Below are 15956 nucleotides of genomic sequence, written 5' to 3'. Positions count from 1 at the left end.
TAGAGTTTCATTTGTACTGCCACAATTTTACTTGGTATTGGTCCTGAAAAAGCCATATCGATTTATCCCTAATCTTCACTGTTATTAACTCTGCCAAGAAGGTTGTGTATTCACCTTTGTTTGTTTGTTTTTATGGTTGGTTGGTGTGTCAGCAGGTTTACACAAAAACGACTTAGTGTCAGGTGTATTTAGGTGGATCCGGTGAAGTATGGTAAAGCAGCTATAGGTGCTCAGAGTTTGGCTATCAAGTTTGAGACTGGATTAGACTTGATTGAATTAAGGGGAAGAACTGTTGGGCCTTGTCGGTATGTGTTTTTCTTTGATGGAGTAAAGTCTATTAGAGATAAAGTAATTTAAGTAGTAACTGATTAGTTTATCAACAGGAAATCAGTCATTGATTTTTAATCTGGCAAATAAATCACTGGTTAAACTGTTGATTGTTTTCACAGTTAATCATTTAGAATAAAACATGCTCATCACAATTTCCTAGAGCCCACAGTTATCTTAAAACACTTTAAAACCATAGACTCTTCATTGACTTTCTGAAGTGACAAAGAAAAAAAAAAACACAAATTCTCACATTTAAGATTCTCGAACCAGCAAATGTCTGACATTTGTACTAACTGATTGTTGGTGATTTGTTTTTTTTTCCAACCACTAATCCACTTGGCAATTCATCAGCTAATTGTTGCAGCTCTATAATTGAGAATGAGAAACATTTAGCACAGTCTCATTTCTATCACAGAAAACTAGACATCCTCCTACCTCACAGTGTTGCTCAGCTTGGTTTCTGATACAGCACCTAATCATTCCTGTCATTTGATATGTTTGATTTCCTTGACTGGATAGTGTTAAATCTGCCGGTTCTGTTAAAGAGTATCTTGTTGACTGTCAGACTTTAATAAGTCTGAGTACATGAAAATCCAGTCTGCTTAGCTGTTGTAAGCCAAATGTAGGTTAATGTGAGTGAGTGAGTGAGTGAGTGATGAGTGAGCGAGCGTGTGTGTGAGTCATGGCGATATCACCTCCAGAGCCATTGTGTTTATGCCAGGATTTCACACTTGGAATAGGAGTCAAGTCGTTTTGTACGCCTGTATTAGTCACATAGTCTGTCTTGAGCTGTCACCTCAGCAGTTTCTCTCTTATCGTTAGTTTTCACACACATGTCACCGTTAAGCCTTGTCCTAAACTGACACTTAGTATCATCACTTGAGATGCAGATTATGGCAGCACATTTCAAATTTCCAAGTCAGCGGGGACAGAATACTCACATCTCATGTGTTTAGCTCACATCACAATAGTTAAACACTTTTTTCAGCATTTTTTCAGTTTGTTTGTGGTTGTCTGACTAAATGATTATGATATAGCTTGTGACAAGTGTTGGTAGTCTTCAACATGCTTTTCAGCAGAGCTGTGGTCAGTGTGACTTGAACTCATGTTCCTTCGAGTTAGTGTTTATGTAATTTGCAACTTGACTTGAAAAAAAATGACTTGAGTGTGACACCCTACTTGGACTCAAAAGTTAAAGATTCATGGCTTGACCTAACATGAGACGTGGTGACTCGATGACTTGTCTGAGACTTGGCAATAAGATTTGTTTTACCCAATATCAATAAAAATAACACAATGATACAAAGTAAATAAAAGACGTACAGGTTAGATATATTGGACATCTATATAATTAATGACAGGTATTAATAACTTGCCTTTCTCTTCAGAAAGACCTGATACTGCAGTACCTTGGAGGATGACTTGTCTAATTAACCCACCGACTCCACAGGGCAATCCTGCACTGCGTTCCAGCCACGACATGGCCGCAGGAGTTGGTCCTGGCTAGACAGTGCTCTTGGTTTCACCAACCACAATTAGTCCCGGTGAGATTTGAAAAATCGTGGAGGACGGAACAAAACAGCGTTGCACACACACGGTCACAGAGACGTGCACGCTGGAATCAAGGCGTAAGGACTCGACTCGACCTGACTTAACACAACTTGTGACTTGTCTGGACTTCCCCAAGAAAAAATGACTGGTGACTTCCTTGAGACTTAAACCTAATGACTCAAGTCACATGTCACAAAGACTGATAATTGCTTTTTGAATAAAAGATGTTGTTTGACAGAAATGTTCCACCATCTTCAGATTTACTTGTTTACAGAGCTGACATAAGACTTCCTCAGATGAAACAACTGCCACTATCTTAACTTGGAAAGTACCTTTGTAGGCAGCATTTTGATTTAGACAAAAAACATATTCTTAAAAGCGATTGTTCAAGCGAGACTAGTGCTTGGAATCTGAATTTTTCCTTTCCAGCCATACCCTCCTCTTGCAGTGCCTTAGTCTCACATGCTTTCCCCTCCCTCTTCATGTGACACACTCTGTAGTAAAAACAAGCCTGTAAACTGGAGGCACCTTCCCGTCTCTATATAACTGACCCGGTGCTTTTTGTCTATTTGTCTAGTAGGGTGTCTTTCACCTTGTTCATTCAATTGCTTCATCTGTCATCCTGTCAGTCGTAGAGCTGCACCTAACACTTAACCTCCACACTCTTTCAATCTGAGGTGACAACATTGGGGTTATCTGTGAACCTCACTGGCCCACATTATCCTCAGCCAAGAGTTCATTCTGACTCAGCACAGCACATAGACAACAAGCCCCTACATTGTGTCCCTGTTATCACATTTGAATGGGTTTATCATCTCTGCCTCACTTGTCTTTGTGCTGTGAAGTGGGTCCTTAGGCTTAATTGAGTGATGTCAGATCGTTGGACACCCTTGTGGTTGACCAGTCCCACTTCTTGCTCTACAACTGTCCCCCACCCTTGAAAAATGTTCCCTTTTCTCTCCTTTGGGCTCCACTTTCTGTCAGTGATGCTTCTCATTTTGTTTTATGGATTGGACTTTGAGCGTGTATGAGGCCTGGCTGTGCTCCATTAGTCACGAGATCCAGGCACATGATCGTGGGAAGTGCAGAAGTGGAACTTTTTGCTAGTTCATCATCATCGTTGTTGTTGTAGGCTGGCCGGAGTGTCACTGGGTTTTCAGGGACATTCCTCTGTAACTTCGCACTTGTACCTCCGAGAAGGCTTACGCTTATAAAAGTGCAATAGTCTGGATCATAGTATAACATTAATATCCCTGTAGGCTAGTATGCCCACTTTCAAAAAGAGTGTTTCTTATCAAGTATTTTTGATTAAAGTGGTGTGTGAAAATTATTTTTCATAAGGAACAGTTTTGGTAAATGTTTTACTCGTTTACTCTCCATTACATTCAGTTAAAAGTAGATAATAAGTTTCTTTTAACATCAGGTTCATAAATTTAAGATTTCTTTACACTTTGATAGATCATTGGAGAAGCATTGATGTTTTTTATCTTGGGTTTTTTCATGTGTACATTGTTTTCATTGTTGATGAATATGTTCGTTACTTTCTTGAGTTGTTAAGTCTGGGAAATTACAGAAAATAGTGAAAAAAGGTCAGGTTTCCCCAATATAAATCCTCAATAGTTTTCTTACAAATTACTCAAACCGATTAATGGATTATCAAAACAGTTGGTGATTTTTTTTTCAAAGTGGATAACTACTCAACTTATTGACTAAATGTTGCCACTCTAATTTTATCTTTCATCCGTGTTAACACTGATGTTATGTCAGCCTACCGCTGTTTAATAGATGTGTAATATGTGTGTAATTCGCTACACTGGAGCCCCTCGGCTTTATACAGTAGATAGATGAGAAGGATCCAGATGTAGCCAAAGCATAGAGAATACTGCAGTCATGTAGACAAATGTAAAGCATACATTTGTGTGTTTGGTTTTAATTTCACTAGGAGTTTTGTCCCTCAGGGTTCAGGTCAGAGACTTTGCCCTTCATATGGTATCCTCACCTTTGGCCTCTTTGCTCTCCTTGACAAACAAAGAAACGTTTATTTTGTTTACTGCTCTGAATTGAAGCTTCTCTTTTCCTGCTGGTACTTGTGTAACTTCCCCCTTTTTGAGGTCAGTACTACAGTAGTTCTATTAATTCTTGCTCGGTGAGAGACACCATGCTTTTTCAATGTTGTTCTTCTGTGAGAGGCCAAGTCTGTGGGTCACAGCCTGAGGCTATGTCCAAGTGCCTTCCTGTCTGAGATCAGCCACATGTAAGTGTTTCACTGAACAAGATACTGTGTGCTGCTGTATGTCCACGGCAAAGGCTGTAAACCCTCTCTGCTCCCCTCCAATCCTTCTAATCCACCACTCCAAATCAGATGTTTCAGCCTTGGACAAATAGTCTAAAAAAGGAAGGAACTTGTGCTAAAAAATCTGTGAATGGGTGCTGGTTAGCTCAGTTGATAGAGCACGCGTCCCATGTACAGAGGCCCTGTCCTCGCTGCAGCAGCCCAGGATTTCAGTCCGACCTGTGGCCCTTTGCTGCCTGTTGTGCCCCCTCTCTCTCATGCCATTTCCTGTCAACTCTCTGAACTGTGCTTTCAATAAAGCCATAAAGGGCCAAAATGAATAAATACATCCATGAATGGTGATGACCAATGAGGATGACATAGGAAGAAATGTGTCATGCCTAGTTTGTTATTATTAAGTTGATTGTTTCAGTGCGCTGACAATAAAGACAATTACATTGTTAAACTGTAAAATATGCTGCCTCTGTTCCATATCTTTTTCACAAGGGTTTGATTAACTGTATTACAGGACTCACTGCAGAAAAGTATGAATATCAGCCACTATCAATATCAGTATTGGCATCCACCCAAAAAGTCAAGTATTGTTCAAGCTCTAATCTGTGATAGGCCAATACCAGCCGATAATAATGGCCATCTTTTCTGAAAACAAAACCGAAAACAGTAGAATGCTTATCTCCTGTGCAGAAACAGATAGAAACAGTATATATTACTTTTAAGGCCGCAGCAGCAATTATTTTCATAACCATTAATAATCAATCATTAATTGATATGCTTGCTTATTAGTTTCTTGATTAATAATTTAGTCTGTCATTGTATGGAAAAATATACTCATCACAATTTCTCAGAGACCAAGTTGGTGCCTTCATACTGCTTGTTTTATCTTACCAACAGTCCAAATCCCAAACAAATTTAAAGCAGCAAATTCAGACAGTCTAGTAGCTAGCACTAGCAACAGTTAAACTGTCAAGGTAGTTGCCAATCCATTTTCTGTTGATGGACTCAACTATAATTTTACTGATTGTTGCTGCTCCATTTTCTTTTCAGTTTAATCCTTTTCAAATTAAGATTAAGAGTTTTAACAATTGGATATTTTTGTGTGGTGATTTGTGTGATATTATATGTTATGTGGAATTATTTTATACAGGCAGGTTTCAACTGAAAATGCATTTGGGACGGGTGTGACTGAATGAAACAGCCGAGACTATAACGTCACCAAGCTGAGCAATTAAGGAGCCCTTATCAGCCAAACAAAGCAGAGGGAGTGACACTGGGGAATGGCAGGCTGAAATGAGTAAAGACTAGAGCAGTGTATTTAAGAAAACAAATCCTCCCCCTCCATCCAACAGAGAGGAGTGAAAGCAGCGACACATGCAACGGACTTAAAGTGTCTGTTGGTTCAAGTGTTTCAGAGAATCAAGCAGTGAAAGCAGAAGTAAGAGGAAGGGGTAGATGTAGGGGGGGCAGCGAAACAGAGAGGTGTCTGTTGTCAGTGGACAGTGGAGTGCACTCTGATGGCAGGATGATTGAAAACAAGTACACACATGAATCTAGAGGGCAAAAAACATGGTGTGTGTGGATGCTGAGGATATTGGGAGAGGAAATAGGAACAGTGAGTGAATAAAGGGCAGGTTTAAGAGATAGTAGGATGAGATTGTCAAGAGGGTTGTGTCTGAGTCTGTGGGTGAAAGCTGGCATAGAGAAATTAAAAGTGGGGTAGGATATACCTATGTAAATAAAAAGAAATTTTGCATTTGTGCTGCATGTAAGCAGGTTAAGGCAGGACTGGGCAACACCATGGAAACATGAGGAACTGGTCATGTGCTAAATCTGTCATTGGTGGGTTTTCATTTAGTTAATATCTTCTTCATTCAGATTCTATTAAGAATATCGGTCAATTTTCCCAGTATGGCTATATGATCTGGATGTTTATACTATGTGTCTGACCACGATTGAAAAGTATATCCAACTAGGAAAAAAAGCCCAGACGCTGTGTTTATATCTTCATCCATGTCATCCTTTGGGAATGAGGCCCTTATCTTCAAAACATGAACGGTTTATGAAAGCTGCACAGTGTACTCAGATACTGCATTATGCAAAGCTGCAAAAACTCCTTCTTATCCTATGTTGTTAAACAATTTTTCATTAATGTTCTTGGTAGATTTTTGAACATGTAACGACACAAAAACATCTGTAAGCACACTTTATACACTTGAGTTGGTACATGCTGTCACAGCTCATGCCAGTACTGTCATTCAGCATATTCATTGGTTGTTTGTGTTGGTAAACTGCTCAAACACCCAGAGGTAAAATGTCTCTGATTCATATTCATGTTGAAACTGAGCACACCAGGAGGAGAAGACAAGCAGAAGTTTTCTCTTATTTTTTGTCCAGTCTGTTGATATGAAATGTCCTTAGATCCAATGTTTATCCATTTCCGAGAGGTTGAATCTGTCTTTTATGTAACTCTGGCGCTTATAACTTCATCTAGACAGCAAAATAAAGCAGAGTGTTGGTCATGTGTTTCAGCCAGCCGTCCCACCAGGTTACATAGCTAACCGATTAACAAGTGCATTAAATGTTTGAGGTTGACCCATCCTTAAACTTTGCAATTGTAATAGTTTCATACTTTGTAGGCACGATATGTGCTACATTTCCTGCAAAGTGACTGAGAAAGAAAATTAATCCTATCGTTCCCTAAACATGTTTTGAGGAAATCCTCCAAACTAAAACACAGATAAACCCCCAAGACTAAAAGCATTTACCTCCTTAGCAGAGGTGATATGTAGCAGACAGAGTTAATAAAGTTAATGCTGTTTGGTATCTCACCTGGGAATTTATTGCAGAGTAACTCTCTAACAGAGGCATTCACATTCTTCGCTGAAGGAATAGTAGCAATATAACACACTATAAAAAGAATCTTTTTCTAAGCTAAAGTCCTGCAGTAAGCACAAGTTACAAACAAAAAATATTGTTATTACTATCCAGAATAACTCCTATCAGAAAGATATCTTGAGGTGAATATATTAAAGGTCCTACACACTCCTCCTCCACCTTTTCAAACTTGCATCTCCCTCTGCCCCCAGGCGCACCTGTCAGGGAAGGATGACTTGCACTTCAGTCATTCTCTCAGACATTTTTCACAGGAGACATTTTTATTCATCAAAGCAGAAAACATTTATTTAGTAACACTAATCATAGCTTCATCCCCCTTAGAGGATATCCCAGTATTGTGGGTGCATGCTCACTTTCAACTCTTACCAACTTCAACCTGAGTAGAGGCTCAATCAGTCAACTGGAAACACAGTGTGCAGAGCCCTTAAATCCTCAGATTATTGCAATGCATTAGCATGTAAGCAGCATTTAGCATGCGATAATCTTTACTGATTGATATGCTGTTGAGTAGTTTAAATCATTAGGAATGCATTATATTGTATAAGATTATTTGTTTTTGGTGTAATATCTTAATCTTAAGTAGCTGTCAGGTGAATGTAGGCGAATATAAAAGAAAATTTCCTACTGCATTAAAATAGTGAATCACAAATAGGTCAAAATTGAATGTACTAATTCACTTTCCACTACTGTACTGCTGTTTTGAAAAGAGAAAATTCAGCGGTCAAACCGATTCATTACACTCCGGGCAGTTAGCTGACGCACTTATCCACAGCAGCTTACAGTTGAGACAGAACAGAGCAGCCAGTGTGCCGCTGTAAGGCAGGTATTGTTTTGGTAAAAGAAGAGGAGTGAGCACACCTTGTGCCGATGCAAGACGCAGCAGGACCTAGCTGGAAGTGTTTATGTGAGACTGTAGATTTAGTAGCTGCTCAGGCATCTCACTTCAATGACATCACGAATGTGACTCAACCTCTGTTTCTGCTTCTCTCTTCTACTTCCTCGTTTTTGTTCCTTGGTCTGGTGCAGGGCCAGCATGGGTAGCAAACTGGGCCAACAATAGGAGAAGCATGTAAATGTTGGCAGCCGCAGGTTACAATCTAACTTGTATATCTATCTAGCATAACATCTTTTGTCCAGAGCTTTTTTATTTTTGAATAAAAAAAGTGAGGAAGTAAGGCTAAAAACCCCAACAAACTGCAAACTGTTCCCCAGATTATATCAGTTTATGATCTCCTGCATTAGCAAAACTGTTTTACCAAGCATTTATAAAATATTACGTTGTTTAGTGTTACTAACTCAATATACCAGTGGTACACACAATCACAAGGCAGCAAGTAGGCAAACTTCCTACTTACACTTAACCTAGTTTATTCAGTGTTACTGTTATGCATTTACAAAGAGGAAGTAGACATAGATAGTAGCTGGGTAAATTCTGATGAATTTGCGATGATATTTTTCATGTTTGACTGAGGAGAAAATACATTAAACTAGTAGCTGTAAGAAAATGTCGGGCTTGATTCTGTGCTTTATGAAGAAATGAACACTTGTCCTGCACTCTGGGACAATCAGCTCGAGCAGCCTTGAATGTCTTTTGTACTTTAGTTACAGTGTTGATGCTCTTAACAGTTACCAGTACTATCAGAAGATAACAATTCAGAAGTACAGAGTGTCCCTGTTGTACAGAAGAAAGATCACTGTTCAAAACACAATATAAGTCGTTGTGTGTGGGGACAGACCACACCAACATGTACAAACCAAAAGGAACTTGTGGTGCAATGAGCTTCCACCAGTGGAGGTTTCTTCATTGTGTTGCTGATGCTTTTATTTTGAATGGTCATGATATATGATAAATATTTGATTTTACATTTTATGCTACTCTTACAGGGTTACCTCAGGTCCTTCAAATCCTTTAAAATTTGAATCTTAGGGGATAATTTAATCAAAGTTCTTTACAATGCAAATACAAGCGAGTAAAAAAAATTCCAACGTTGAGTTTTTGCAATGATTCATGTGTTTATCAAACATTTGTGATTTGAGATATTTGATAGAGGAAAAGATATTTTACACCTTAACAGTACACTTAGTTGTAAAAATAAGTTACACTGAATCAAACTTAACTGGGAATTGAATAATTATGTATAAGCCCAAGCTTTTTTTTTGTTTGTTTTTTTTGTTCTGTAAATAAAAACAGCTTGGCAGATACACCTAAGAATTTTGGGTCCTTGAATTTGAGAGAATAGGGCCTGTAAAGTCCTTGAAAAGTAATTGAATTTGACATTTAAGAAGGTCTGGAAACGCTTTCCTGCCTTCCAGAGTATCATTATTTAAGCACTACCATGTTCAAACTTTGTGGTGTTGAACTGTTAAGTTTATACTTTGTTATCATATCCCTCTCAGACAAACTCAGATAAAGAGTTAACCATGATTGCGGTCAATCTGAATGGTTAGCGCCTGTTATCCCTGTGTAATAACTTTTTTGTGCCTTTACCTCAGGCCTGTGAGCAAGTAACAAAAGGAAACCATTTATTTAGACATATTCTTTTGAGAGTACATTTGGCTTAATATACTTAAATAGGCTTAAAGACTGCTGTCTTAAGATAATTTGAGTTACTGCCATGAATTTAAGCCACAATCAAGCCAAGGGTGACCTCAAAAACCAAACAGATACATTATCATTGGGGCTGTTGACCCAGAGCCTGTTTCTCTAACCTCATCTTATTTTTTCCTCTGTCTGCTTTTTGCTTGTCTGTCCTTAAAACTGGCACCATCAATGTGTCAGACTGTTTTAATGGTTGTGGAAACCCTCTGTGTTAGTCATGGAAAGAGCAGTTACAGAATGGATTTCTGTGTCAGCAAGAGCCCTGAGTTACGGTACACTTGTTCAAGGCTGTCCTCATTCAACCTTCTATGTACGGTCATCTGCAGACAGGTTAAAAAGAATAGCCATATATCTTCTTCACGAATTGAAGAAATCAACTTCTTCTTGTAAAATACATTTACATTTGATTTTGATTGATCATCTGGGAATGTTCTTAATCGAGCAAGTAAATTGTGTATACTTGCAGTGTGGGAATAATTAATTACCTTATCTTAACGAAGGTATCCAGGAAGTTAGATGAGAGTTACAGAGCACTTTATGCTGTTCTGCTCTGTTGATGCTGCTTTTTTCTTTTTTTTTTTTCCCGGCAGACGGACTTCCATCTGTGAAGCTGGAAAATCAGCGTTTACATAGATTATGTAAACTACATTCACAGCCAAGTTATACCAAAGTATCAGACATAATCTCTTTATTCATTGCAGTTTCCTGACTAGAGTTTATAGAGGGCAGTGAGTCTGTCTCCCAGTAGAAAGTAAAGTTTTTCAGCTCAACATGTTGAGTGTTTTATAATGAACTGTTACATTTTGACTGCTGGATTCATATGGGAGTTCAACCAGAGATGCAGAGAGGCAGAGCGTGGTCCTGTGGTCCTCTTTGCCATTATGTAACTTCAGTTGTTGATATCAGTGGGGAGTTGATGTTAAGTGACCCGTTCAGCTTCTGAGTAAACATGACATAAAAGTTAACTTCACAGTGCTGCTTGTTTCCTACTGTTAATTCCTTTCATGCATGCTAAGATGAAAGAGACCAACTGAGCATTTCTTTGAATAAAGTAAATGTTATCTCATTTTTACCCTGACATTGCATCATCTTTCTCTAACTGATTAATGAACAGTTAACTCCACGACACGTCGCCCTGATCACTCACTGACGTCTGGATCTTGACCTCATCTCACTCTGTGAGGTTTTAAATAGGTTATGATATAAATATAAGCATCTTTAAACATATGGCATTTGCTATGGGAAGCAGGACCCCATATTTTTGAAAGATGTGCTGAATATATAATCATATATATAATATCATTTAATATAATAAAAGGGCCAATTGCTATTTATAATATTTCCTTTGTTCGTTTAACCCACAGAGAATTATAGAGCATTTCCCCTCAGCAGAGTTTTAGAGTCTTTCTGCTCATTGTTTTGGCTCTATGACCCACAACTTTAGTGTTTTAGGTCACTCTTACCAGTCATAGCCTTTTTTATGGCTGCTGTAAGCAACTGTTTTCAACATTAACCCACTCTAAGCTCCCTGCACTGCACCAAACAGCACATGGACAAAGCTAGCTACCTGGTGAAAACAGAAAAGTATTTGTATGCTAAAGAGACAGATATTCTCTTCAAGAGATCATATAGACCAGACAAATTTAGAAGAAGTCTGAATATTGGACTGCAGCAAACTCTGACCCCCTCTTTTTTAATGAAAATATACATAATTTGATTTTCCAGTTTCAGTGATGATGTGTTTATGATCTCTCTGTGAAAGCACATGTCAGCTGGTTTGTATTGTATTTTTGCTCTCTTTCAATATGTGTGTGGGTGTGTGCACATGTGTACCCCCCTGCTTGTGCATAGTGTGTATACAAGTATTCTTATCAAGCTGAGGGATGAGTAAATAGGTGTTGATGATGGAAATTGTCAAGGTTCATGTATCTTCAGAGGAATGGTTAGATTTTTGTAATGGTCTGTCTGTCTTTTTCACTTGCAAACACGTTGCTTGCATGCAGAAAGCCCAAATACACACAATACAAACATGTCAAGATGGGGATGCTGGTAAACCTTCAGCTTGAAATACTTTTATAGGAAAAGAAAGTAGACATTACAGAGAAAAAATAGGTAACCAAAGTTTATGGGCTGTGAATGAGGGAAAAGGGAAAGGAAGGACTCAAATAAAGGGAAAGTGAGTACAAAGCCTGCTTTGAGTCGGAAAGGTCCCAGTTCGGCTTCTTTTCAACGCAGGAAGATATCACAAGGGCCGCTCTATTCCAGCGAACCATAACACACATTACACCAAATGGCAGGTTGGCTCATAGAGAGGTGTGGCATCTACGTTGATAAATGGAACATTTGTGTTTAGTTCAGTGTTGATACTAAAGCCACCTGTTTGTGGATCAGCAACAGTGCTGAGGTAGTATGGACATACAGTCCAATACCATATTCAGAAAATGTGTTGTTATTTATTTTTCTTTTATTGTGGAAATGGATGTGATGGTAGTGCAAGAGAAATACTTTTAAGCACAGCATGGAACGCATACTGCCTTACATTTGTTTTATAGCAAATACCTGAACTTTAAAAAAGAAGTGTTTAAGTTTATTGGGTCCCAATCTGTGCACTGGTACCATATTTGCTCCACAATATCATCTTAATAGAAGTTGTGAACATTGATGATGTTTTTGGACACATTGTTGAAGCTTTTAGTATTTAACAGATTTTTAATGTAGAGCTTCAGATACATGCACATGGTCTTGCAAAATTTTAAGCTGAAAGCCTAAATCAGAAGCATATTTTGATTATGCTGCTACTAGATGTGATCATACTCAGTAGTATAACTTTACGTAGGCTACTTGATCTTGATCTTTTAATTCAGTAGTTACAAGTTCTCAACTCCCCCTTGCTCTCCCCCCAGGTTCCTGAGATCATCAGTACGTTGAGGCAGGCTGGCAAGAGCTCGGCCCGCAGCGATGACATCACTATCCTCTCAAGCAAAACTTCCAGTGGAGGCAGCGAATACTCCGACACATGTGTGTCTTCTCTCTCCACAACGACAACCACCGCGGCACCTTGTGTTGTGTCTCCAACAACCTTTTCCAAGAAGTTTGAGGTGCTGTTTTGTGGCCGTGTGAGTGTCGCTCACAAGAAAGCACCTCCCGCCCTGATTGATGAGTGTATCGAGAAGTTCAGCCAGTTGCATGGGTCAGAGACAGGTGATAAAGGAGGTAATAGTGGGGCATTGATCGGTGGGTTGAGGAGGGTTTTAACCTTGCCATCAAATGGACTTGCAAGTGGTGCTGTTGGTAATGGTGCTACAGGGAGCCCAACCACCGGGAAGCGTCCGGTCCTGTTTAAAAGAGACCCCAGCTTCCCCTGTCTGCAGGCGCTGGATGAGAATGGACTCTCACCAGAGATCTCTCACACAAACACTACGGACGCTCACCCCCACTCGACTGTACAGCCCACCAGCCTGCAGGAGAACAGGACCATGCTGTTTACGGTAACTTTCTTAAATTAACACGCAGAGACAAACAATAGCGAGTATGGTTTATTTACATGTATCAAACACTTTGTGCCCAAGGCATACTTATATTTATTCCCCAAAAAATCCATTGTATCATGTTAGATCTTATCACTTTATCTATTGATTCCAAATTAAATTTTGCAAAAACAAGTATATACTCATTAATGATATGACAATAATCGATTTGACAAAATACTGGGGTTCCCTGGAAGGATTTTGAAAGGATCTTTAAGGTATAGAATTGATGTTAATTTTCTCATGCAACTATTATGAAATAGGGCACTGCTTTTCTTCCTCACATCTTTGTTAAAAAGACTTTGTAGTGCAGTCCTCATACACAGTTGCTCATAAAGGTCAGAGAGGGATAGCATGAAAGAAGAAAAGAAAAACAAAAATCCCCTAATGACTCAGCAAGAGAAAATGCTGACTACAACTGAAAATGAGCTCGGTCACACTCCCCTGGTTCGCCTTTATTTGACCTCGCTGACCTCCTGCCAAGAGAAGTTTTCCTGTTGATCCTCTAGACAGGAAATGGTGACCGTTGGCACAGGAACCACTGTCAGGCCTGTCGCTGTCCCTCTCAGCAAATAAAGGCGCATTATTGACACTGATGAAACATCCTGCTGCCGACAGAATGACCTCATGCTGGTGACATCACCACATCAGTTTTGAAGGCATAGACTAAACCCCAGAGAGTCTAGAGTCTAGAGAGAGTCTGATTACATCATTTAGGTTTGATATGTCCAATGAATGAGAAATTGTTCACAGAAAGAAAATGCTGTGCTCACAGAAAAAGACATTTGATTCAACAGACATGAGATCATTCGCTTACTATGAATGTCTGATTCCCTTTTTGAGTGTTTGGAAGAGATAGTGACTCATTTCCTAATGATGATGGTATAAATGGGGATCCCCTCCCCTGAAGCAGAACTGTCCTAAAAACTCATTGGTACTCTTTAAAATGAAATGAAACTGCCTCAATTGACAAATGTGGATATGAAAATAATTCAAAAAGGACTAAAAAGAAGGGCTACAATTTGTGAATATTTTCATTATTGATTCATTTGGCATATTTTTCTTGATTTATTGTTCAGTCAAAGTGCCAAAAAATTGTGCTATTGAACATATTTTCAGTGTGAGACAAAGGTAATAAAAATGCTGAGATTTGTGAAATTTCATGGTGGGAATTGGGACTTAAAACTAGTTAAGTCCCTGGGGTTCATTATTGCTGTCACAAACACACCACAAATCATAACACAGACACACACAGAAGCACACAGTGCACTGCAAGCCAATGGAAACACACACAGAGACACTTACAGAGTCCAACTTTTTGTGTTTGTCTTTGTTTTAGGTTGGCAGGTCTCAGATCTTCCTGGTCAGTCCGGACACTAAGAAAGTTGCCATAGAGAAGAGTTTCAGAGAAATCTCCTTCTGCTCACAGGTGTGAAGTGCTCCCTTTCTTCCACATAATCTTCTTTTATTGCTTGTGTCTGACCTCTGAATGGTTTAACCACCTTATCTTTTCTTTCCAGGGTATTCGTCATGTGGATCACTTTGGCTTCATTTGCAGGGAGACAGTGGAAGGAGGGAACTGCCACTTTGTTTGCTATGTCTTCCAGTGCACCGACGAGTCGCTGGTGAGAGACAGAAAATTAAGGAGGATCATAGTCGAACATGGCCAGAAAAGAAAGGGACATGCTGTATAACAACATAATAATACACATTTTTTGCTGTATTTGTGTTGTTTTTCTGCCTCCATCAAGAGGCACAGCCAACAAAGCAAATATCCAAAAAGCACTTTTTATTTTGTACAATTCATTCATTATACTTTCACATATTTCCATATCAGCACTTCCCATTCAGTGTTGATATTTGATCAGCCCTCTCAGTTTAATTTAACACCTTGAAGGTTTCCTTTGTATTAAAATTTGAGCGCCAGAATGCGTGAAGCTGATATTTTTCACTTTGTCATCAATCAAGATTAAATTCTGCAATGACTCTTTGTACTCATTACTCGGGGCATCTGTGCTCCACTGAGTCATAGTGTGACAAACCGGCTGTCAGTTTGATGAAAACGCCTCTGTCATTAGATGGATGTATCCCACTGTGTAACAGTCAGCTGATATTGTGATCAGTTTATACCATATAGATGTTTCCCTTTGGTTCTTGGAATAATATACTCACTGATCCTCATCAGTAATTCCAAGTGTTTCACTGCTGTCAGAGTATTCTGGACAACCCAAGGGGAAAAACAGAATATAAAGAGCCAGATTTCCTACCTAGTATGGGAAACTGGATAAATTTGTTCTAATAGTGGTTCTCTGTTGTGGAATATTCTTTAAAAAGAGGCTAATGTGAACTGATGAATGCCTTAACAACTGAATGAAAAATAACAGTTGAAAAGCTGTATTTTGCTCTTGTAGGTGGACGAGATCATGCTGACTTTGAAGCAGGCATTTTCTGTGGCAGCCCTGCAGCAGAATGCAAAGACCCAGAGTCAGCAGTGTGACAGCTGCCCCATGCAGCAACTCCACAGACTGTGTGAGAGGATAGAAGGTAGAGAACTGTCCCTGAACTCTGTTACAGTACATGTTGGAAAATTTGTATCATTTTCAAATTAAAATTGGATAGAGTCATTCTAAAAGGTTGATACTTCTTTTAATATTTTGGTATAGTGGTGAACAGCTGACTTTATGTAATGGTCACAAATCTTTATATAATTTCTATTTATGTAGACAACTTAGATACTACATGTATAAGGGAGTATTCTGCTGCA

At 39.0% G+C, this 15956-nt stretch overlaps 1 protein-coding gene across 2 annotated transcripts in view; it reads left to right on the top strand.

Annotated features, from left to right (window-relative positions):
- The window catches only part of tbc1d1 (TBC1 (tre-2/USP6, BUB2, cdc16) domain family, member 1), a 51196-nt gene that overhangs the window by 7214 nt on the left and 28026 nt on the right, over positions 1–15956 (top strand). For both annotated transcript variants that reach the window (XM_037114227.1, XM_037114303.1), the window contains 4 exons: positions 12569–13153; positions 14532–14621; positions 14713–14817; positions 15604–15736. In XM_037114227.1, the coding sequence (XP_036970122.1) occupies positions 12569–13153; positions 14532–14621; positions 14713–14817; positions 15604–15736 (913 nt within the window). The remainder of the gene's footprint in view (positions 1–12568; positions 13154–14531; positions 14622–14712; positions 14818–15603; positions 15737–15956) is intronic.

This window comes from Acanthopagrus latus, chromosome 1 (assembly GCF_904848185.1).
Source record: "Acanthopagrus latus isolate v.2019 chromosome 1, fAcaLat1.1, whole genome shotgun sequence".
In the NCBI taxonomy this organism is placed as follows: Eukaryota; Metazoa; Chordata; class Actinopteri; order Spariformes; family Sparidae; genus Acanthopagrus; species Acanthopagrus latus.
This window is presented reverse-complemented; position numbering and strand designations above follow the sequence as displayed.